General features: G+C 37.5%; 2 protein-coding genes across 7 annotated transcripts in view; both read right to left on the reverse strand.

Moving 5' to 3' along the window:
* Window positions 1-25844, reverse strand: part of LOC109414810 (adenylyl cyclase 78C) — a 420295-nt gene that overhangs the window by 50079 nt on the left and 344372 nt on the right. The window lies entirely within an intron of this gene.
* Window positions 11186-12691, reverse strand: LOC115267918 (uncharacterized). Its single transcript, XM_029875587.2, has 3 exons — window positions 12075-12691; window positions 11817-12018; window positions 11186-11756 (listed from the first exon to the last, which is right to left on the reverse strand). The coding sequence occupies exons 1-3, from the start codon at window positions 12674-12676 to the stop codon at window positions 11523-11525; spliced, it is 1038 nt and encodes a 345-aa protein (XP_029731447.2). The 5' UTR covers window positions 12677-12691; the 3' UTR covers window positions 11186-11522.

Below are 25844 nucleotides of genomic sequence, written 5' to 3' on the forward strand. Positions count from 1 at the left end.
TTTCCCAAAACAAGCGATAATGAAGACACGTAAGAAATAAAGTTTTTTGCCATTTCCCTTTCCCTTTGTTCAATAGGATCAACCCCACGCTGGCTGCCTAAAGAACACGATACTGATTCAGCAGGATTGCCAAAGTTGGATCCATCATCAATCTGCGATGCTGCGAAAACATCGGAATTGCTTCCATCCGACACGACGACGACGTGTGTGGGAATGAATCCTTCAACCTACCGAGTGAGTGACGTACTTACACGCCGCAGTGAAAGTGATTTGTCATCACTTTATAAATTGTGTCGGATCGGAGAGCCATCATCATCACCACGCAACTCACTTCCGGTACCTACTCTCCAGCCAGTCAGGTCCTCCCTTTGTGCCCATCGAGGTTCAGTCGTCCCATCGTCAATACGATGGGATTCATGATGATGCAGTCAAGTGAAGTGGTCAGGTCATAAATGCAATTAGGTAAAACGGCTATTAATATTGCACATCCTTCCGTTCGAGCGCACATTGACCACGTGCAAAACTAGTGAACAGTTAGGCTTGTTGGGACAGGTAGGAGGCAAGGAGATGAGGACGGATGCAATTTACGGTATGTTGAAGTTTTAATTGATGAAATTAATATTGATAAGATTGACGTGAGTTAGGTCGGTTTAGTGGACATTTCAATTTTTGAAACGAATAAACCCTGGAAGTCCTTTACGTATTGCTTCAAAAAAAATCCTTTTCGAATTGCATCAGAAATTCCTCCAGGAATACTTTCTGAAATTCCTAAATTTCCTTCGGAAATTTAGAAATTCGTGACACCGTGCTGTATTTACCTAACGATCTTTTTTCAAAGAACTCAAAGAAATTTTTCAAAGGACTCATCTAGAAACCCTGCTATAAAATTTCTCAAAAATTCAGGCGTTCTTCATATTTTTTTAAAAACCTTTCTAAAGATTTTTTCTCCAAAAATTGCTTTGGAAATTCTACAAGAGATTATTAAGGAAATTCCCAAGATTTCTTCACATTATTTTAGATATTCCTTCCAGAAATTGCTCTTAAGAATGTCTTAGAAAATTCACCAAGGATTACTTCAGACTTTCGGAAATATCTTTAGAAAATTTTTCAATATTCTTAGAATTACTTTAGAAATTTCAGCAGGGGTCAAGAACGGCGCTGGCCACGTCCTTACGGTCAACCGGGGAAGGGAAGGAATGTTAGTTCGACAACCGTTGCTATTAGAGGTTGTATGTACTAGCATTGGGCAAGTTTGGCTGAGACATCGATTTTTGAGAATCGATTCGAATCGAACCAGCAGAATCGATTCGCCGATTTAATCGAATGCTTTGAATCGATGTTTTCACATCGATTCGATATTATAAAATGTTGCAAAACCATAAAATGATCCGTTTGCAGCATGGAGTACAAGTTCATGGGATGATTTGTTTGTCTATATTATAATATCAAAAATTGAGAATGTACATCGTACTCTGATATATGTTGCCCTTTACTGGTATTTACCAGGTTAGCTGGTATTTCATAAACAAACAGAAAAACTTGTAGTTAGAAGACACAGAATGTTGCTAATTGACAAATTGAGAGATGAATTTTTGAAAAAAATCGCGTTCTGGTGGGATTCGAATCCACGACCCCGTATTCGCTAGACCGGTGCTTTAACCAACTAAGCCACAGAACAGGTGATAATTCTGCGGAATAGAAAGCCAAACTGAACCCGAGCCCTCACCATGAACATTCACTTTTTCAAGAACCATCTCTCTTTCGGCTTAGATGTCAATCCACAACACAGCCTGTTCTGTGGCTTAGTTGGTTAAAGCACCGGTTTAGCGAATACGGGGTCGTGGGTTCGAATCCCACCAGAACGCGATTTTTTTCAAAAATTCATCTCTCAATTTGTCAATTAGCAACATTCTGTGTCTTCTAACTACAAGTTTTTCTGTATGTTTATAAGATACCAGCTAACCTGGTAAATGCCAGTAAAGGGCAACATATATCAGTGTACCCTACCTTGCGTCATCGGCGCAGTTGGTCGTGGAGCGTGCGACCGTGCCGAGCTCTCGACGCATACTGAATTAGACACCAGCAAACAGACTGCTTGGTGGCTAGGTATGCGGAGTGCGAGAGTAAGTCTCGGCTTCAAATAAAAATAATACGCTCTCACTTGTAGTTGTTGGGCACAAACGAGGCTGTGTTGTGGATTGACATCTAAGCCGAAAGAGAGATGGTTCTTGAATAAGTGAATGTTCATGGTGAGGGCTCGGGTTCAGTTTTGCTTTCTATTCCGCAGAATTATCACCTGTTCTGTGGCTTAGTTGGTTCAAGCACCGGTCTAGCGAATACGGGGTTGTGGGTTCGAATCCCACCAGAACGCGTTTTTTTTCAAAAATTCATCTCTCAATTTGTCAATTAGCAACATTCTGTGTCTTCTAACTACAAGTTTTTCTGTACATCGTACTGTCTCTGGAGGAATTCCTGGATGAATCCGTGGAGGAATTCCTGAAGGAAACTCTGAAAGAATACCTGCTGGAGGAATTCCAGAAGAATTTGCTGGAGGACTCCTTAGAGAAATTCTTGGATGAATGCCTGGAGCATATTCTGGAATCAATCTGGAATCCATGGACGAACTCCTGAGGGATTCCCTAGAAGAAACATCTTGAGGAATGCCTGGAGGAATCCTTAAAGAAATTTCTGGAAAAATTCTGGTAAAAACTCCTGGAGAAATTCTTGGAAAAAAATCACTGGAGGAATGAAATCCCTGAAGCCATTTCTGCAGGAACCTCAGGAGGAATGCCTGGATGATCTTCAGGGCAAATTCCTGGCGGAATTCCAGAAGGAACTCATGGAGGAATTCTTCAAGAAATCCCTGAATGAACTGTTGGAAGAATCTCTAGAGGAATTCTGCGAGGAAACCCTGGAGAAATTTCTGAAGAAATTCCTAGAAAAATCCCCCGGGAACTATTTCTGGAGGAATTGTCAAAGAATGTTTTGGAGGAATCTCTGGAAGAATCCTCAGAGGAATTCCTGGAGAATTTTTTGGAAAATTTCCTACAGGAATTCCTAGACGAGTTCCCAGAAGAATTTCTGGAAGAAAACCTGGAAGAAATCCCAGAGGAATTGGAAAATTCTGAATCCATGGAGGATTTCCTGGAGGGTACCTGAAGAAATCCTTGAAGGAATCTCAGAAGGAATGCATGTAAGAATCGCTGGAGAAATTTCTGAAGGAATCCCTAGAGGATTTTTTTGGAGAAATTGCCGTATGTATTTTGGAGGTGTTTCTTAAGGAATTCTTGAAGGAATGTTTAGAGCAATCCCAAGAGGAATCCCTGAAGGAATGCCTGGAGGAATCCCTGGAGATATTCCTGGAGACATGCCTATAGGAATTCCTGGTGGAATCTCTATAGAAATTCCTTGAGAAATCTGTAGTGAAATTTCTGGAGCAATCCTTGTATACATTCCATGTGGAATCCCTTAGAGAAGTCTTTGTAAGAAGTCACGAGAATTTCCTTGAAGGACTACTACAGCACTTTAAGGAGGAATTCCTGGAGGAATCTCTAGAGGAATTATTTTTGGTATCTCAAGAGGAATACCTGAATCTCTGGAGGAATTCCTAGAGAAATTGCTAGATGAATTCCCGGACGAATCTCTGTAAGAATTTTTAGAGGAATCCATGTTGGAAGTCCCAGATGAACCCTTGAGGAATTTCTGAAGGATTTCCTTGAGGAATTCTTGAAGGAATTACAGAAAGAATTCCTGAAGAAACCCAAGGACCAAATTCTGAGGTAATTCTATGAGGAGTTTCTGAAGAAATCCCAGGAAAAAGTACTGAAGAAATCGCTGAAATTCCAGAGGAAATCCTGAAGAAATCCTAAAAGGAGTACGCAGAGGAACTTTTGGAGCAATGCCTGTAACAGTTCCTGAAAGAATCCCTGGGAGAGTTCCTGAAGAAACCCCAGAAAGAAGCTTGAAAGCAAAACCAAGAGGAATTCCTAAGAAGTCTCAAAACAGTTCCTAGAGGAAGTCTTAGATTAATTTCTTTAGGAGTTTTTAGAATAATTCAAGGAGGAATTCCTGAAGGAATACCAAGAAGAGTTCTCGGAGGCATTTTCAAAATAATCCTGGAAGTTGTTCCCGAAAGAATCACAGAAGAAATTCCCAGGTGAATCCCTGGAGGATCTTGGAGAAATTTGTGAGGAAACCCCATGATGAATCCCGGAAGCAATCCCATGAGGAATTCCTAAGGGAACGAGAGATTTCTTAGCGAATTTCTGGAAGAATTTCTGTAGGAATCGCTGTATAAAAAATTGAAGAAATCTATTTCTGCAGTAATTTCTGGACGAATACTTGAAGGAATACTTGGATGGACTCCTAATGGATTTTTTTAAGGAAATTCCTGGATTAATTTTTCAATAATCTCTAGTACAATTCTGAAGAAAAATGAAAATTTAATATTTTTGAATCGAAAGAAAAATCGAATGTAAAAAATCGATTCGGTCGATTTTATGAGGCTTCAACATCGATTCAAAAAATCGATTAATCGAAACAAAAACATCGATGTTGCGATTTAAAATTGCCCAACGCTAGTATGTACTACTAGACCCTCCACAGTTGTCACGGGAAGGAGTTTTGTTAGTAGGGAGGGATTGATAGTTGCATAGATCGCGGATTCACTTTGGTAAGCGATGCTATTCATACAGCATATAGTTTATACATAGATGTGTCACATCACAATTTGGAAGAATGGTGAGACAATGAAAATTTTAAATGAAAATTTGGAATGAAATTTTTTTTGCGTCACCTCGTAATTAGGACGACTGGTGAACCAAAATGCTACTTGCCATGAAATCGATATATTGAAACAAAACTTTGTGCCGACACTAACAGTGGCGGATCGCACAAATTTATGCAAAATACTGACGCATAACTACTGATCAAATCAGTGTGGCCACCGTAAGTTGGCGGACTGTATAAAAATACAGGAGAATTTAATTAAAATAAAAAAAAATAATGAAAAATTTGGCCGACACTTGAAGTGACGAACTTTGCAGTCTTGTTGAGTAAATATATGAAGGATGATTTTTAGAGAAAAACAAGGAACAAGCTCGCCGATCATCAATGATTCACTCGAGCACTTGTCGATCTATAGCTATAAACATTTTTTCGAAAGTCGTATGCACAGTAAGGAACAACACAATAAACACAAACACAAGAACAAAAAAAAAACGCATCAGAGCCAGTGGGTTGGAGACGATAAAAAGTGGAACGAAAACAATGTGTGTGTTTTTTTCTTTTATTCTAATTATACTTTAAGTATACATTCCATGCGATTCAATTGCATTAGCTGCATTTGATTAACAGCTTCTATCTGATACGTGCATTATGTATGCTTTAGCAATGACTACAGTAAAACTTGTAGGTGAAGTTTTATATCCACAATAGTAGCGCCACTTTCCACTTTAAATTTTCTTCAAAGGTGCCTATAGGCACTAAATGATAAAACAACTTCATATAACACTCCATATATAACACTATGAAGTGAAACTAATGCTCTATATACAGTTCCATGGTTACTTAGCTATGTATTGACACAAAGTGGGAACTTGGGTCGACACTTGAAGTGACGAACCGTTCAATATTTGTTGGGTAAATCCACGAGCAACATGGTTCAACATTATTATAAAATTTTGTTTAGTTTTACATATCTCGTACTGTTAATAAATTTCAATAACATGGAACGAGCCCACCGATAAATATCCATCAAAGTGTCCAGTATATGCTCCTATCGCTACCCCGAATCACAATGCACTGCTTAGCGATACACGGAGAACGACGATGCCACGCCTCCCGAATAAAAAATACAGTAAAAAAAAACCGAACGTTGTATTGTAACAGTACTATTCAAAACCATATTTTTACAATAGACATCACTGTAAGAATAAAAATACAAAAACAATAAAATGTAATGTAGACACCATACAGTAAATTGTAAATAAGATTTTTACAACATACTATACGGGTTGTTAAGTATCGTAACAATATAAAAAAATATTTTTCTCCATATATTTTTTTTGCAAAACCATACATTATATTGTAAATGAATTGTTATTGAATTGTTATTGTTTTACATTACTTAAACCATATAATGTTATATTATCTTGTCATTTTCCTCCTGTTAATGGCATCTTAGGCTTACTAGCATTATGAGAATGCGCTTTGGGAATTCTCCAGAGCGATTTGGATAACCCTTCATACGATCGCCCACGTCTAAGTCTGAGTCTCGGTCTGAGTAGTTTCTGATTGCATTAACAGTTGAAGCTTAGGCTCCCATGCCCCATTAGCCAGATAACCGGGTTTCGCAAACTAAGCATTATTTGTGGCAATACTTTGAGCGGCATGATGGAACTATGCCGAGCGCGCTAAGTATTATTAGACCACTAATGTGGTTGCATGAAGTGGGTGACGAGGTACATAAGTATTAGCGTGGTTCAAAAAACCGTTTTTGCTCCACACCGCTTATTCGATTTCTAACCAGATTCTATGCCTTCTCCCAAAATTTGAGTTCATTTGGTTGAAAATTTAGAGTGCACAAGCCTTTCAAAGTTTGTATGGGAATTACTATGGGAAAACGATGTTTTTCATTCAATCGACCGTAATTTTTTCCCAAGTTCCCTAGAGCGTTAGTTGACCCCTGGTACTTCTAGGCTACTCTATCACCTACAACTTTGCCGAAGACCGCATACAAATCGCATGCCTCATTAATTAGTTACCGATTTTTATCCAGAATCGAAATCTTTACTCATGATGGTTAAACTAATCGTCGGGCATCACTGCATTTTGCAGTGAAACATAGTAGCCATGATTTCAGTGTGCTATGCCATATGCAGCAATGTTGCCTGCTGGGAAGCTGGAGGATCATTGCTAAAGTTTGTCCAGTTGGATACAAATCGATAACTAATTAATGAGGCATCCGATTTGAATGCGGTCTTCGGCAAAGTTGTAGCTGATAGAGTAGCCTAGGAGTACCAAGGGTCAACTAATCCTCTAGGGCACTTGGGGAAATGCCATGGTCGATTGAATGAAAAACATCGTTTTCCCATAGTAATTCTCATACAAACTTTGAAGGGCTTGTGCACTCTCAATTTTCAACCAAATGAGCTCAAATTTTGGGAGAAGGCATAGAATCTGATTACAAATCGAATAATCGGTGTGGAGCAAAAACGATTTTTTGAACCACGCTAATAAGTATCATTACAGCGTGCCTAACCGTTATTGCAATATTGAGGCTCCTGTTTGACTAAAATTTGAAATACACGGGGAAATACATAACAACTCATGAGAAAACTGTCAAGTTCGATTCAAGTATAAGTTAGGTTAAAAAGCGAACGCACAGACGAACCTATATTAGAATTTCTTTCAGTATTCAGTCCAGTCCATATGTTAAAGATGACTCTTCGTAAAAGATAAAGTTCGTCAATCGTATTCCTCTCATCGCACTTTACATACTTAGCCCGCTATATCTCTTGGATCTGCAGTTCTTAAGACATCTGGTTTACTACTTATTTAAACATTTTATTGACTTTAAATTGATGTTTCAACTTATTCACTGTTTTCTTTCCTTTCCTTTGCATCAAAAAAGTCACAAACATCAACAAAACAAAGCACGGAAAAAATCTAAAACTGAATAAATAATTTAAAATGCACGGAAAAATAATGTTTCGGAAAAGTGAATGGTTCAAACGTAAGAAAAACAGCAAATATATTGTTACATAAAAATCGAATGTAAATGTATAGTAGCTACAATGTGCGAAGCTCTTAGCGAACCATTTCATTACAATACACATTATTGTAGCTGGTACACTGTATGGTGCAGGAATAGTTTTCATCAAACACCCTATGGTTAGTTTTTATCCGGGCTCGCTGAATCACACAGCACTGCGCAAGTTTCATACGGAAAACGACGCCACGACAGGACGAACTAATCGTCGTCGACGACAACACAACCAAACCGAAATCTTTGCCACCAAAGAACAATTCTCAACAAATGCAAACAGACGTTTCTTGACCCATATCGTCATTTTTATATCCTTCAAATGAAAAATAATAAAGATGTCATTATCTCGCTAATCAAACCAAGTAAAAAATACAACGTTTGATTGCTCTGACATTCATGTACACAACAGAAACACGTGTTTTATGAACAATATAAGTTTTGAATTACATAAAGCCTGTATCCGCAATAATCGGGACACAGAAGTACGACTGTAGCGCTGTAATGAATCGCTAAAATTAGCCAAATAATTGAGTGAGAACTCTTTGGTGTATGTTTATTATTTGTGCCAAATTTCATAAATATCGATGCATTACTTTTAACTGTGGATGAAAAACTAACAGACGTGGTTTTAAGCATTTTGTACAATCATGACCAGTTTTCATTCGCATGATAGATGGTTCTTCTACACTGCAGTTCAAAGTTCTGTGATGATAATTATGAAATTTCGTTAGCAATTATATTACTTATAGAGACACTTTCATGCAAAATTTCATCAACTTTGATCAATTGGTTTGGAAGCTACTGGTGTTGATAGAGGTGGGTGTTAGTGAAAATTTTTGTGTTTTCCATGTGCGATGTTCGCCTATTCATAACTTTCGTATTTCTCTGCCAATTTTCATGAAATTTTCACAGAAACTAGTTGATTATGTGTATATTATGCCTGCAAAATTTGATGATTATCGTTATAGTATTTTCAATAGTACAATTGAAACAATAAAGGGTGCTGACTAATTCAAGCATAATTTTTCAAATCGACGTATCTAACTTTTTCACTGATCTGAGTAAATTCATGGTCAATGTTGACGACCATTTCACTAAAATAGTTTTTTATAAAAAGACTTTTCATAAGTTTTTTCGTGCTTAACATCACCAGGGATATAGCACGCACTAGGTAAGAAACAAAACCTACTCATTCCATATCATTTTCACAATGAATTTTGATAAAAATACACATACACCGGGTTGGTTAGAGATACGTCATGCCAGATACGTCGCTTTTGTATGGTGCCAGTTTGGTGTATCTGTTACTTTTGATTTTGGCTAGATACGTCGTTTGGTTTTCTCATATATCAAAACGGTGTATCTATCAGTAAAGTTGTAAACATCAAAATAGTTAGATACGTCGTTTCGAATAATATGCTTAGTTAAACAAATTAAGCAATAAATCATCAAACAGTGATGTGGATTCTTCAATTTGCTTTATGAATCATGCATGCAGCAGTTAACCCGGATTTGTTTACATTCTCGAGTTACGTCGGATTGAAAAGTTATGCTTGAATTGCTGTCTGAGAGGCTAAAATCACGTTCAGTCCCAATACATATTTCGACTCTAAAATTGTTGATAGTGCATCGATTTTTTTGAAATTTTGCCTATGCAACAAATGTAGGTTGAGAGGTTTGTGTTCAAAAAAAATTTCTTTTGAGTGATCCTCCGCTCTTCCCCACACCAAAAGACTCATTGTTGAGCCCCCTGGTAGTGGACACTCAACCCAGACAACCAATTTACACGTATAATGAAGTTTATGTTCATGTTATACGTACTTTTATGCGGTAAAGCTACATCGCATAAGATGCAGTAAAAGTGCCTTATGCGTACTAAAGTGGAGGCGTTATACGTGCATTGACAGAAAAATAATAACACTATATGACTTCAGGCGATATCTTATGCGTTATTGTTATCACATATCACATCGCAATATACCAACGTTAACGATTCTAGCTTAAGCGAGTTTGTATGCACATTTAACGGATTTTTTTTTACTTTTATGCGATTTAGTTTGTACACCAATGCGAGTTTCACTGACATAATAAGAAAAGTACCAAGCGAAGTCGTATAATCATCGCAGTGCGCAATTATGCGAATTCAATTGACACTTTGCGAGTCCGCTCGAACTCTTTTGCGAATAAGTAAAGTTCGTCGCTACAAAACATCAGAATATCGTCTACTACGATGTAGTTATACTTTATAAAAGTTTATTTGTACTCTTATATGATTTTACTAGATACCTCGCAATAAGTTCAAAAAATAACATCATATGCGATGAAAATTGTCATTCAGCCGTATATATATGCGATAGTGAGTTAAAATAGTACTTTATACGATGTACAGCGTACATCCTTATGCGATTTCTGGTTGTCTGGGAAGCCCCAGCCGTGGGCAACACAGTAAATCAAACAAAAGCAAAAACTAATGGCTGGGACAAACAAGCAAGGAAAACAGAATATATATAAATAAAACAAATCTATAAAATGCTTCTAGTGGATTGATTATGCTTTTAAAGAAGCACACAAGATTAACAAAAAAAAAATACAATTAAATTAATCTAATAACAATAGAAACGTAATTGTTCGCAGGTGGTTGACATACATTTACCAGAATTCAAATAAAATACTATCCGATATGACTAAATAACTAGCTGTGATATGTGGCGTTTAAGATTAGTTTTTAAGGTAATGAAATTACTTATCTGTTGAATATTATTGGTAAAAAGTTGAATTTGGTTGGACCTATAAACCATTTCCTATAGCCATTTCCTTTGCCAAATTCAAAAGTTACAGCGCTGACGAGCAAAACTAGGGGCTGTACAAAATTCAATGGCGCACATTTTATTCTTTCATTGCTACAACAAAAATTACTGCACCGATTCACATGAAATTTTGTTGGTGAAATGAACACATCTTAAGATGTTGTTAGGCCAAATTCGAACAATTTTAATGTATCCATTGCAGAGTTACAGCTGTATTTCTGTGTCCCGATTATTGCGGATACAGGCTTTATGAAAAGAAATCCACGTGCTTCGGTGAGAATCAAACCCACGACTCTGAATTCCATAGACATGCGCTTCTTTCCTCCAAGCTACGGAGCCACTTGACCGACCATCTCCGTCCCCTGAAGGCACTCAACTGAACTCGATTCCACTAATGCACATGGTTTGTTCGTTGTTCCTTTTCATAATCCAAATCTCCTTCGAATGGCATTAGATGATCATCTACACGTTCCTGCTGTGTGCAATATGCAATTTTCGAAAGCAATTCCTCTCCCGCACTGACATTATATGGTGAAAATGACCAAATACCCTGCAGTCTTTGACATCCACCCTCCTAGCATCTATCAAAACTGCTGCACTAAACCGCATTCTTCATTCTTTATAACATTGCTTACAAATACTCGAACTCAACTAACAGTGCAGCTGAATTTCGTTCATTGCCCGCTACGTAAAACGAAGTCTAAAGTTTCGGTTTTTCGTGAAATACAGGTTATATTGAATTTTATTGTTAGAGATTATTTGCCAGCTAAAATTTAAGTCCGACTAGGTGAAGTCTTTCAATAAGCGAGCTAAGTGCAACAAGCAAAAGTTCGAAAATATTATCACTTGTCATAATGTGAACACAGTAACTCAATATGTTTTCTACAAGTACCGTTTGGCCTCTAAATGCTATCATTTTTCATGTTCAACTTCTTTTAGCATTAGTTTTAGTCAATACTCATCATAAACATCATGACCGAATAAGATGTATGTAGCAAATTGACGAATGCCGATGTGGAAATTTCAAACAATCCGTAGCAATCCATAGACAGCTGGCCTCCACAACAGTTGATCCATATTATCATCAAGGACGTTCTCATGTTAACATACTGCGCATGATACTCCCGACGGTGCTGCATCCGAGAGCAAAGCTCGTAAATCGTATTTCCGATCGATTCTGCCTGAAAATTTGGTTCAAAAGTTACAAACAACGTAGGTGTTCCTGTGTTGATCGCACTCACCACTTCTTGCAGAGTGTCAGCCAGGTGACACCAAAAATGGTATTCCAACAACATGACGGACGTAGTCACTACTATGCAGACCGAAAGGGCGCTCATTTCAATGCTTCGTGATAGGTAATACAACGCGCCAATGCTCCAAATTGAATAACAATGTGTTAAGAAAAGTGCTTTTTCTACCAAGCTCTTCAGTATCTTGAAATGGCTGTAATGGGAAATGAGTTAAACCTAGTATGTTGGATTGAATCAGTGTTAAAAAACCTTAGAAATTCAAGTTCTTGCGTCAAGGCGTCTTGTAGTTCGGAATTCATTATTTCAAAGTCAGCATCCGGATTCTGGGAATATCGATGCAAAATGAGACCGTACCGATGGGCCAAAATCATATATTTTGCTCGCATTCCCATGAAAAGCGTACCAATATAAATAATACTGCTCAAAATCCTAGGAAGAAATCCTAAGGACAATAGGGAAACAGCGAAAAACCTTGAAATTTGTTTGAAATGTTTCCCAAAGGAAATGAACAGTGAAGGCAACTCCAGAAATGATTCGGAACCAGCATAAGGGATCGAAAGCAGCACTACATCGATTATTATTATACAATAGGTAACTCGTAACGCTGTTCGAGCAGTCTGTTTGTATTTCTTTTCTTGTATGACGTCGTAGGAATCGTCCCCAGAGAACACTCGGTCACTGATGATAAAATTCCTTAAACTCTCAATGGCTTTCTTGGAATGGATTATTATGAACACTTTCATGCCTGACACGAATATGGTAGAAAGCTTCACCATGGCCCAAGAAAACTCAAACAAATCATCATTTTTAGCGAGCAAAACTTCACCGATTTGGAGAGATAATACAATCATTTGGTAGCCGTACAAACAATTTTTTTTTTTTTTTTTTTTTTTGTCTGTATTAACGAGATTTTTAACCCTAGGCTAGTTCATCTCGGGACCCACGTTTTACTTCCCTTCCGAAGGAAGAACCCACATTTTGTGAGTATGTCGGGAGTGGGATTCGATCCCAGGTCCTCGGCGTGATAGTCAAGTGTTCTAACCACCACACCAGGTCCGCTCCCCCGTACAAACAATTGGCAAAGTAGCGAATTTTGCACTCGTGTACCCGATGTATTCGATGTCAACGGGCCGCGTAATCCTAAAGTACAAAAAAATGGATTTTAAATATTCAAAATTGAATGATATCTAACCTCCGAAAAGCAACAGCACGTCCATCAGCCAAAAACAATCGGACCAGCAGTAGTACAGTTCAGACGCCATTTTCGACCACCAGAGACCAAAAGGACCAAACATGTTGCGTATCACTTAATCCAACTTCATCAGGTAACTGTAAGGGACAAATTGACATTGCCTTTGTTTCTGCCATGCATATCTTGATTTGGGTCATACAATATAAAACTTTTATTGCTACCTAGCCATCATATTCTGATCAGGTGTGAATAAGATATCAAGAGCTATTATGATCGTGGTGCTAGTAAAAGGTAAACTAACAATATCTTATACCATGAAAATGCATTTACAACCATTAATCCGTTAACGCCCAAGGTGTCTCACAATTTAAATCTTTTAATAAATATGTTATAAGTCAAGTTCCAATAAAAAAGCATGATTTGACGAAAAAATGGAAGTCTATGGTGTAGTTCCAAAAAAAAACTTCAATAAAGGTCCTCAATATCCGATAATCTTCTCGAGTTCTATTGCAGCACAACTTCTACACAATCATTGTATTCTGATCCGTATAGATACATGCTCTAAACAAGTGAAAGAGATGATAACCACTCAAAAAGAATAGAAAAAGGACTTGTAAGTTGGAGCAGAAATCTAACCCAATAAACGCCTAAAAGTATGCATGGCCTATGTAATTTCATGTAGTTTCAACTGCAGTGTTCAACATTTCTCAAATTTAAATATCAAAAACAAATCAAATAAAGAGTGCTCACTATTCGTAGCATAACCAAACGTTGAAATACCGTTGAAATTCGATTTTACACAGATAATGGTTTCTTCTCAAGATCTCAAGATCAAGCCAAACTACCAAGTTTATGCTATAATTTATTGATTAGCCACATGATAATGACAATGTATCTCAAAACAGAAGCCTATATTTAACACATTAACGCATAAGGTGTCTTACAATTGTAATTGTCATATCAGCATTCAAGTTCCAATGAAATAAACAATATTTTACAAAAAAAAAAATGAAAGTCTAAGGTGTAAATTCAAAAAATACCTTCAATGTGGGTCCTCCACATCGATTATTTTTTCAAGTTCTATTTTAGCACAAATTTTATACTATCGTTCGTTGTATTCTGATCCGTATAGATGCAATGCATCTATAATTAGTGAAAGAGAGGATACCTATAAGAAAATTACTGTCAAATGACATCATGGTTCACTAAAGATATCTTAAAGCCTATTTCTCCCTGTTTCTCTATTTTTCTCTTACTCTCCCACTCTCATTAGCTGTAACTCACGCTCGGAAGGAATCCTTGAAAGTCACAAAAGAAATCTCGTACAGAATTCCTGATAGGATCCTTAAGGAAATCACGGGAGGAATCCCGGCTGAAAGCTCGGCAGGACTCCTAGAAAGAATAATTTAAGGAATCCCGGGAGGAATGTCAAAAAACGGGGAAAATCTTTGTTGGGACCCCGGCAGGAACCCTGGTACGAATACGTAAAAGAATCCAGCAAGATTCTGAAGAATCTCAGGAATTTTTGAAAGCAAAGTTTGAATCGCTGGAGCAATCGTAGCAGGACCCCTAAAGGTATCCTTTACAAAATCCCCAAAGGGTTCTATGAAGCAGTAAGGAATGCCGACTAGAACACTTGAAGTAAACCTTTCAAGATTTTCTAAAGCAATCCCGGGAGAATTTCCTGATGAAATTATGGGACGCATATCTGAAAAAAAAATCCTGAGAAGAATCTCAGGTGGAAAGTTGGTAGGAATCCCCGATATAATCACAGAAGAATTACCGGGAGGAATTACTGTATAAATTCCGAGAGGAATGCCAGAAAACTCCTGAGAAGCCAGCAAAGACCCCGGCACTTCTAAAAGGATTCCACTAGGATTTTCTGATTATATTTCAACAGAACTCTTTGAAAGTATACTAGGATGAATCTGTGAAGTAATTCCAGCTGAAATCCATGAAGGAATGCTGGCTAGAATTTCTGAAAGAATGCTTTCAGGAATTTTTAAAGCAATCCTGGCAGAAATCCCTGAAGTTATACCTGAAGGAATCTCAAAAAAAAAAAATACCTGATGGAATCCTTGGATGGATCATAACAGGAATCCCGGCTAGAAGCTGAGCAAGAATTCCTGCAAGAACCATACATAACCGAACGGAATTATTGAATAATTCTCTAAAAAATCAGAAATTCCGGCACGAATACCTAAAAAATCTAGGACTGCCTGATAAGAATCCCGGCAATTTTTTTTTTTTTCGGGAGGAATCCCTTACAGAATCTCAGCAAGAGTCCCGGATGAAATCTTTGAAGGAAGTTCAGCACGAATCCCTGATGGAATGCAGAAACGAATAACTAAATGGAAGCAACATGTAAATGGATCCCGGGAGGGATCCTAGGAAGATTCTCAAGAGGAATACCTGAAGAAATTCCGGAAAGAACTCTTGAAGGTATCTGTTATTCTGTTATAATCAACGCACCCCCGGGCCGTGGCCAATCTGCGTTGAATCGCTGGGCGATACGTCTACCAGTAGACTTGTATCTGCCCTATGCTAAACCGATTAGCATAGCAAGTCCTTTCCACTGATGAGTAGGCTCGAATGTCCCGCTCCTCCCTATAACCCATTGGGGGAAATAAGGAGTTTTCAGTTTCAAGTTTTGCATGGATCATGACACCAACTCTTTCTACCATAATGCTTTAAAAATTCTGAAATAATAGAAAACTAATATGATGAAAATAATTGAGATACAAGATTTTATACAAAATTTAAAGATCAGTTATTTAAAGGTGAATTGAAGAAATGTTAAGTACGGTACCTATATTATAAAATGTTCCGCACCGCCACGAATGTCATGAATAAGCAAACACATGAATATTCTATTTGCCTAGTAGTAGAAAGAGTTGCGTGCCTGTTTATAAAAGTTTTTACTTATCTTGATTGCTCCGGACAATTTCCGTTTGTGTTGGGGAACTTCGTGAGTGTACCAGGATGAGTTTTCTTCGAAACTATGGCGTTTTCTGGAATTAAACAAAAAATAAAAGAAAATACTGGGCCGCACAGCTCCGCGACCCACTTATATTAGTATATATATATATATATATAGGACGAAGTAGTCAGTTTTTGTCGATTTCGTCAAGTATGCGTCTTAAGTCTTGAGTCTTGATCACCCGTTGGCTTCGAATCTATAAGCAAGCACTATTAAATGCTGCACTTTCACACTATTGGTTTCGGTTTCTTAGTTATTTTAAATTGATATGGCAAGAAAACATTATTAAGCATTAGACATTCAAAACATATTAGGGTTTACTCACAAAACAACTATCACATATAAAAATACTGATATTATAATTATAATTTACTTCCTTCACTTTAATACCGTCAAACCCTGTGATCTTGGCTAGGGTGGCCCCTAGGTGTTTAACTCTCTACCCCAAATTTAATACCGGAAAAATATCTGATCAGATGTATAGTTTGGCAATTCTATGTCCATACATCTTTTATCCAGAAGGAATAATGTTGTTTACTGTTATAAAATAATTCAGTTAAAGGGCAGCTAATGCATTGTAATCCAGAATAAACCTACAGAAAATGTCCCAGTAAAAAGTTAACACTAGTTTAACTATCTACACAAACTAAAAAGTGTTATTATATTTTACCAATGATTTCATTATAATCTTGACCCTAACATAGTTATGCGCTTAGTGTTGTTTCGACAATAGTCACATACTATGCCCTACGACATTGACGATTCTATTGTCTATGGCTCACCTATTTAGCGCCACCCAGCAGGGACTTGGTCTGGTACCCAATTCAGTATATCCGCTCCACGTAATGTACCGTACCTCTTTCGATTTGTGATATATTACGCGGAATATTACTCATTTCATTCGGATAGCGGCTATGTAACTGTTTGGATTCAAAACCTCCATCAAACATGAAGCGATTAATCGGAGACTGAAGACTCTATACCAAATTTGGCTCAGAGACAGGTAATCAGTGAAGTCAGTTTTTCTCGTTTGTCAGAGACGATTGATACGTATTAAGACAAACTTTCCACTGCATCTGCCAGCAATAATCGGTGATCGATCAACATTTCGAGTACCTACCCCAATTTACACAAGAATGCCAAGGATCACCGCTCATGCTTTACAATACAGTTGGAAAAACTAGAGCAACACCTGGCCACAATGATGCATAAAGCACTAAAGCGGACCGGAAGTGTCGGTGCGCCAGCCCCACCAGAAAGAACTCTTGAAGGTATCTCAAGAAAATATCATCTCATCTAGTCTCATATCACTTCTTCACCCTACTCTTCATACTCTACCACGCTGTCTTCTTTGCCCTTTAGGGGCCGTTCATAAACCACGTAGACTTTTTGGGGGGAGGGGGGGTCTGACCAAAGTCTACGCTCCATACAAATTTCAAAATTTTTGTATGGACAAAAGTGTACGAGGGGGGAGGGGGGGGTCAGAGATGGCCAAATTTTGGTCTACGTGGTTTATGAACAGCCCCTTACCAAAAATCTATCCTACGCTCTATCACCATCACCCTCTTCCCTACCGTCTACCCTACCCTCTACCTTAACCTTCCACCCCAGCCCCTCTATACTATGCTTTACCCAAACCCTCTATCGGGCCGTCTACTCCACCGTTTACCCTACCCTCTACCCTACCATCTACCCTGACCCTCTCTATCTCACCCTCTACCCTTTTACTCATCAAGCCCGATTGATAGATACCTATATTGGATGGTATTATAGATAAAATTATCATTCCGTGGCTGCCATTTTGGATTTCAAAATGGCCTCGAATATCGATTTTCAACTTCTACTAATCAAGCCCGATTGATAGATACCCATATTGCATGGTATCATAGCTCAAACTACCATACCGTGGCCATCTTGGATATGGTGCGCCATCTTGGATTCAAAAATGGCGTCAAACATCGGGTTTTGACTTCTACACATCGAGCCCAATCGATAGATATCCATATTGCATGGTATTATGGCTCGAACTACCATTCCGTGACCACCATCTTGGATTTTACAAAAGCGTCGAATATTCATTTCTGAGTTCTCATGAAGCCCGATCGAGAGATAGCCATATTGCATAGTTAAATTTTCGTTAAATAGCCTACATTCTGGAGTTTTGGCCGGCCTTTTTGGATCCTAAGCCGCCATCTTGAATTTCCATACCCCTACAACCATCCCAACATTCTAAAGAATGTCTATGCCTAATTTGACTGAAATTGCTTGACGCATTCCAGAGCTACATATACCGCAACGTACATATACAGGGTACATATACAGGGTGTTAGGTTCCTGAGTGCAAACTTTTTAAAGGGTGTTAGAGGACCATAAATGGAGAAAAAAATGTTCTACGCATATGGTCAAATCTTAACCGTTACGTAGTTATTGAACTTGCCATGCTTTTGACTCTTATTGCCTTAACTAGCTATAACTTGAAAATGGTCAAACTTATCGAAGTTTTTTGACCCTTATTTGAAAGATAATTGAATTTTCTTTAAAATGGCATCTTTGAATCGATTGGTTTAGTTAGATAACTAAGTTTTCTAGAGCAAATAGCTCAAAAGAAGTGTGTTTTAATTTATTTTTATCAATTATCTTTGAAAAATGCGTAAAACTTTAAAATTCTTTCTTAGGCAAAGTTGTGGCCCCTGTTCCACTCTACAATTCGTTCTTTGACATCAAACTTCTATCTCTTATCGTTTTGTTGCAATTTCGAATTTAACATCGCATTTCAGATCATAAATTTGCAACTGTCATGGAAAGCACTTTTTTGCGCATTGTGCTGCACATTTAAATCAAAATTGCAAGAAATCGATAAGAGCTAGAAGTTTGGTTTCAAAGAACGAATTGTAGAGTGTAACAGATACCACAACTTTGCCACAGAAAGAATTTTAATTTATTACGCATGTTTCAAAGATAATTGACAAAACCCAATAAAAATACACTATTTTTAGCTGTTTTGCTCTAGAAAACTTAGTTATTTAACTAAACCTATCGATTCAAAGATGCTGTTTAATAGAAAATTCAATGATCTTTCGAATAAGGGTAAAAAAACTTCGATATATTTGACCATTTTCAAGTTATTGCTAGTTAAGGCAATAAGAGTCAAAAACATGGGAAGTTCAATAACTACGTAACGGTTGAGATTTGACCATATGCGTAGAACATTGTTTTCACCATTTATAGTCCTCTATCACCCTTTAAAAAGTTTGCACTCAGGAACCTAACACCCTGAATACCCACTTGCATACAAGTAAACATATAAATAGAAAAACATACAAGCATATAAACATACAAGCATGTAAACATACAATCATACATACATTGACTTTTGTATGTAGTCATTAACAACTCTGCCGAAGGAATGAACTATAAATTATTAATTAGGGAAGTGGAACCATCTCGGCAGGGGTCCTATTTTGGGCACTTTTCTGCTATAACTCTGCTTATTTTGAACCAATTGACACAATTTTTGGAACGTGGTGAGATACGTATAGTATCTAGCCGTGTACAAAATTTCAAAGTAATTGGTCTGGAATTGACAGAGTTATAGTGAAAAGTGCCCAAAATACCGGCTACTGCCCAAGTGGCTCGCTACCCTATTTGTCAAGATTTTAGGGAAATCAAGCCTAACTTTACCAAACACCGTATATAACATATGTAAACAAAAAAAAAATTAACATGAGGCGCTGAATTGGCTTCTTTAGCGGTGTTGAGATAATTGCATATTTTGAATCTGCATGCAAAACTGAGTCAAAATCCAAATTTTCATGAATTTTGGTGCCCGGGAACCTATTTAAAAATCAATTTGAAGTTTGTATGGGAGCGATTTGTCGAATCACCCCTCGTCGCATTTTGTACTGGGCGGAGCTGTCAAGCAGTTGCTCAGCTGTCAAAAGGTGATTTCAAAAAATCTCTTCGAAATCGGATTTAGGTACCAAAATGAAGTTCTAAAAATCTGAAAAAAATCATAGTGGCTCAGAAAAAGGTGCTCTTTCGTATAAAATCATAAAATCAATACATTTTTCTTAATTTAAAAACCCAATTTCGTTAAAAACTATCCCAAGTTACCATTAAGCCGTAAAAATGGCATTAAGTCGGCTATATAGTCGAATGTAGAACCTGGCTAACAGAGCTAATTGGTTCTATATCCTCTTATAGAGCTGCTCAAAAGCCACTTTTGGCGAATTATTCGGCTGATATACGGCCAACTTTAAAATATCGTACCAAGTCTCTGGAGCGAAAGTTGTCAAAAGTGAGACAAAGAAAAAAGAAAAAAATATTTTGTTTATCTCCTGTTCTTTTCTAACTTCCTTCGCTTCCATTGAAGTTGCTTTTTTGCTACTTCATCCAGATTCTAGCTGTTGTCCTCCGGGTTCCTGATCAAGTCCAAGTCCGTTGTCTTTCTCATCTGCTCCACCAATGCACCATGGAAATGATGTGATCAAACTAGTATTTAAACCATGAAAAACAAAATAGTTTGGATATTTCGAAGGTTGGAAATGATAAGGGATGAGGATGATTCAGTGGTAAGCTTGATGGTGACGAACGCAGAAATTGATGCAGGAGAAGCAATGTTTATATAAATGGTCGGGAAACGTTTCAGAAGAAGATGGAAACGAGCTGGAGATTGTCTTGATTGAAAAAAAAATGAATAATCAAGATAACCAGATTCCATTATCTATTTAACAACATCATTCCGATAAACATTCCAACAACAAAAATAATCCCGTTCCGCCGTTTCGACATAGATGTTTGAAATGTATTGATCATGACCGACTCGAGTCTGTTTTGGCCGAAATCTATTTTGATTGATATAAACGTCATGTGCTCCAAGCCCTGTGACAGCACTGACAAACTTCTTTACAGCTTGTAGGCTTTATATAGGCTTACAGGGCTCATTTTAGTTCTTACTGGTTATAGTGCCTATAAGCATTAGGAATGCTTATATAGAGCTATTTAGCACTGAAAAGCTGTTTAATGGCCGTTACATTGCTCAGAACAGTGCTTAGTGGTTACCTGGGTACTTATATCACTCACCTTTGAGGATGATTGTGAAAAAAAAATACCTGGATCTTTCACGTTTCTAAAATGCTCAATATATGAGTTGATATGGAAACAGCGAACTTCCCCTTCGATTTTCTCCGTTCGTTGATTTTGTTACATACGGTGTTTAGTAAAGTTAGGCTTGAGATGATCTTCTATCACATTGGAAATGAAGCTCAAAGATCGTGACAATATGTAATCTTTGCAGCATCGTTTACGCCACCTAGTGAACCAGTCACAAACTATATTGTCCACTATGAGCAAGGTATGGGTGTGGAAAACATCTTCTCTGAAGAAAGTATTCTAAAATTTTGCCTATTTAGCATTAGCGTTAGCATTAGCATTAAGCGAGTCGCACAAATTCGTAGGTGGTACAGTCCCGGACCGCTGTTATGAGGGTTGCCTCCTTCCCGTCCGAACCAAAGCACAAAGATTTGGGACTAATCTCTGACTCTTAGACAAGACTGACGCAATCCTCCAATGGTCGAGCACTGTCCTGGCCACGTCCTTGCGACTGCTGAGGAATAGGAAAGGATGGTTAGTATTGGACACCTATGAAAAATGTAGACAGCTCTACGATCTCTCAGGCCTAGGTGTCACGGGAATTTGGGTTTTGTTAGTGGAAGGGTAAACTCCAAAGGATACGCTTGGTCAACGTTCAGGCACACCATTGTTAGACTGCTTCGAATCAGTTGTCTGCCTAATTCATCCTGGTTTTTTCGTCATCTTGATAGCATTTGGTTGAATTACTAGATTCTTCGGTTGTTAATCTGAAATAGGGTATTGGTTCCCTTCTTAAGCATGTGGCTCCCATTTTCATCCTACGAAAAACACAGGATTTAAGCGCTGTTTGTTTTGTTTCTTATTTTTGTATTTTTTGTTGGAAGTGAGCACTCATAAAAACAAAAAGAACGGAATGAATCGGTACCGTAATCACTTGTTTTCGAATAGGATGAATATGGGAGCGTGAGATTAATGATGGAACACATACCCTATAAAATAATATTAACATCGTACGTCAAATAAGCTGCATATTAGTGATACGCTCGCCACAGTTACATTTTTTACAATATTATTTATATCGTACGATACATTTGCCTGAATCCTGCTGAAAAAAAATGTTAATTAGCAGTACATTGAAACACAAATACTACAAAACAAACTACTTACAAAGAAAAGAGCATCAAACTTAGATCCTGGAATATTTAAAAATACGGTAAATATCAAGATCAAAATTTGATTTGGTAGATCTTACACCGCAACGCACCATTCTAAGGTGATCTACCCACGTTACGGGGTTTCTAAAATTTTGCCTATTTCTGGAGATATTCACATCAAGGACAGACTTGTTAGAATCCCAACATGGCCGCCACAATGGCCGACTTTGGCACCTACTCACGATTTCGAGGGCACAAATCTCTTCGTAAACAAAACCAGCGCACCTGAGCTTCTCATTTTAAGCTAATTAGGGGTAGGCGGGGCAATATGGACACCCGGGGCAGAATGGACACCCTCAATATTTTCAAATATGCGAACTTTTTTGAACTTTTAATGAATGGAGAATATAGTCCATTTGTCTAAAACGTAGTTTCAGGAAAGAAACATTCGAAATTAAAATTATACTTGATTTTACACGAAAAAGTTGCGTCCTCCGTTTTTTGTGCATGGAAATAATAATTTTCACACCATCTAAAATAAGATTTAGTGATTAATTTATTGAAGGTCGATTAAAACCTGATATTTCTAGAACATGCAAGTAGTTTTACTGTATCTACATGCTTAACATGTTTATATTTTCTTCTTTATTATATCAAAAATCAAGTTTGGAAATATCTTCTGCTGCCGGGGCAAAATGGACACTCACCTTTTTGAAAGAAGCGGCAAGGAAAAAATATAACCTAAATCACAAACCAACCAAATTCTTCGATTTCAGTATATTTTCGGTTAAATGTTCACTATAGTAGACATAGGGTGAAACAAATTGGTCAAAAAACGACAACAGTGGAAAATAGTTGTTCTAGGCACAGCTGTACATGCCGACAAAAACGAAGCTTCATCCAAAACAGCCTGAATTTAAATTAACTGAACAAAAATGAACTACTTCGGCGTATTATTCATGCATAATAGTTGTTTTGTAAGGAAATGATTTTATAGGTGTAAATAATGTACGAAATTCGTAAAAGTCTCATGGTGTCCGTGTTGCCCCATAGGGGTGTTCATTCTGCCCCGTATGCTTGAAGACGGCCATGAAAAACTAACATTTTTCATAACATTTTTTGAAGTGTATAAATCATTTTTCTTCGTGAGCATTCTTATGCAATAGATGCTAAATAGACTTTAAAAGGATACATGTATAAAAAAACTAAACTTTTTTGACATCTTGCCAGGTAAAGTTGGCAAAAACCTTAGGGTGTCCATATTGCCCCGCCTACCCCTACAAGTGAGCAAGATCAGAATAATAAAATGCATTGTTGTTTAAAGCTTGCGTCTAGAGATTTGTGCGTCTGAAGTTCTGATGCACTATTGAAGCGGGATTTCAAGATGTTTGTCCTTAAAAGGACTAGCCTATTTATAGACGCTGGGCGTTCGGGGCATCTGTCCTATAAATAGAAGGGCTTTTTTGATTGCCAGCCATTAAGCATAGAAATATTTTTTTAAGGAATCAAAGGGTAAATTGGACAGTTACCATGTCATGCAAAATATTTCATTTTACAAAATCGAATTTGATAGTTTCAAGCGATTCATGTTAGGTACGATATTTCCCATACAAGTCACCCTAAAAGTTGCATGCAAGTTTACTTACTAACAAAATTTGATTTGGTAAAACGAAATATTTTGCATGAATCTTTAATTTAGATGGTAATTGATCAATTTACTTTTTGATTGCATAAAAAAATATTTCCATGCATAATGGCTCGCAATCAAAAAAGTCCAAAATCGCATATTTTGCCCTATAAATTGAGGTGTAGCTCAAAATTGTGACGTGCTAGAAACAATCTGAGCCCGGATTCGGATTCAGCAGCCCAAAATCTGTCAGAGATACATACGTTTGCTCTTGAGACAAAAAATATGTTGCGCCCTGTAACTTAATTTGGTGTAGACTTGCTACTTTCGATACAAATTTTTGTTTTTTTTTTTGTTATTTTGCCTCCTCCAAGTTTTTGTCAGAATTTTATGTGATTTGTGTATTTTCTTCTGATCGGAAGAAAAGTGGTGCGAAACAGTTGGATTTTTCCAGATTGATGTACCAGCAGTAAAACTTGTGCTTCGCATTTCGAATAGGGCACCTTGGAAAAGTTTTGTGCTAAATGACATATTATTTTGATGCATTTCCTGACCTTGTGAAGGTATGGATAGCACTGCAGTATTGATCGTTGATATCAATTGCGTTGTACACACACTGGATTAAATTCAAAAGTCCACATGTGGTCCGTGTAGGTTCAGCACCCTCCTCAGCACTTCCACATCATTCAAAAGCTGATAAACGAAGACTTATTATGGTGAAAAATAGGTTAGTTGCGAGATGTATCTACATGGATCAGCTGCGATAGTAACGGTAGCAGTCCCAGCATTTCCACCGAAAATGTAGAGTTTTCTTCAAAATATTTTTTTTTATTTATCTCAGATTTTGCATAAGCATTTTTCACGACCAAAGAGCGCATCACCAGTTTACCTAACTTTTGAGAAGGGCCTAAGCAGAATATCATTGAAAATTTTTATTTGGAAATAAATATATATCAGTAACATAAATATATAAATAAATAATAAATACATATCAGATGGGCTGCAAAACGGTGAGTCGATAAAGAGAGCATCCAGCATAGCTCTGGTTTAGAAGCTGTATGCATGGTATGCATGCGCTCAAAACTCTCGACGGTTATTACCTCGCGTCGTAGTCGAACGCCGCGGCTCAACATCAAGCAGCTGCGTAACGTAGAAGTGGCTCAAGACTACGCGCAGCAGTTAGCAGTGGCCCTACCAACGGAAGAGCAGCTTGGTAGGGGAGACTGAGGAGACTTGATCCTTGGGGAGACTTGTTCCCCCCATATTTTCTCGGAATCAAAAATAGTTTTCTTCTAGTATATTTTTTCCAAAACAACATCTGGACAGACGACAATGTTTTGGCTACAATTGATTTTAATTGTGTAGGGTAGAAGCTTCAGTTTTGGCCAGTCCGGAGTTTTGGCCATAGTGCGATATTGAGCCTGTTGCGATCTAAACCGGCGTAAATTTATTTTTTACTAGTTGATCCTAATACAATATGATGATTACAGCTGTGAAAACCACACATTTTGATTAAAAACTGGAAGAAAAAAATATATTTCCTTAAAAAATCTGCTCCCATATATCTATTTTGGCCAGGGTGCTTCTAATTTGGCCACTCCCATAAGAAATACACGTGATTGGCCAAAATAGAAACCAAACTTAAGAATATGGCCAAAACTGCGGCAGAGCTTCTATTTTGGCCAGTGCCACTTTTAATACAAAAATCAAGTATTGGCATGATTTCTGCATTTTTCCTTCAAAATATAAATTGAAACCTTTATTTTGACGCATTGGTTGTTTCCATAGGATTATTGGTTATTTTTATAAAAATTATTTCCCTTAGACTGGCCAAAACCGGTGCCCGCACCCTATTGCATTATTTTTTAATGGCTGATGGTTTATTTTCAGTCCTTCAGAAATCTTTTAGGCGATTGCGAAAAATCTCAATAACTTTGTGAAAATTGAACCAAATCGTGTCAAAATTTCACAGCAC

Source organism: Aedes albopictus, chromosome 3 (genome assembly GCF_035046485.1).
Source record: "Aedes albopictus strain Foshan chromosome 3, AalbF5, whole genome shotgun sequence".
NCBI classification, from domain to species: Eukaryota; Metazoa; Arthropoda; class Insecta; order Diptera; family Culicidae; genus Aedes; species Aedes albopictus.

Bases quoted from the DNA above. Each gene is read 5' to 3' on its own strand.
- LOC115267918 (XM_029875587.2), bottom strand. From the start codon at position 12,676: ATGATTGTATTATCTCTCCAAATCGGTGAAGTTTTGCTCGCTAAAAAT. The intron at 12,019-12,074 runs GTTTTTTAACAC...TTCCCATTACAG, and splicing joins CAAGAACTTGAATTTCTAAG to CCATTTCAAGATACTGAAGA. The intron at 11,757-11,816 runs GTGAGTGCGATC...CCAAATTTTCAG, and splicing joins CTGACACTCTGCAAGAAGTG to GCAGAATCGATCGGAAATAC.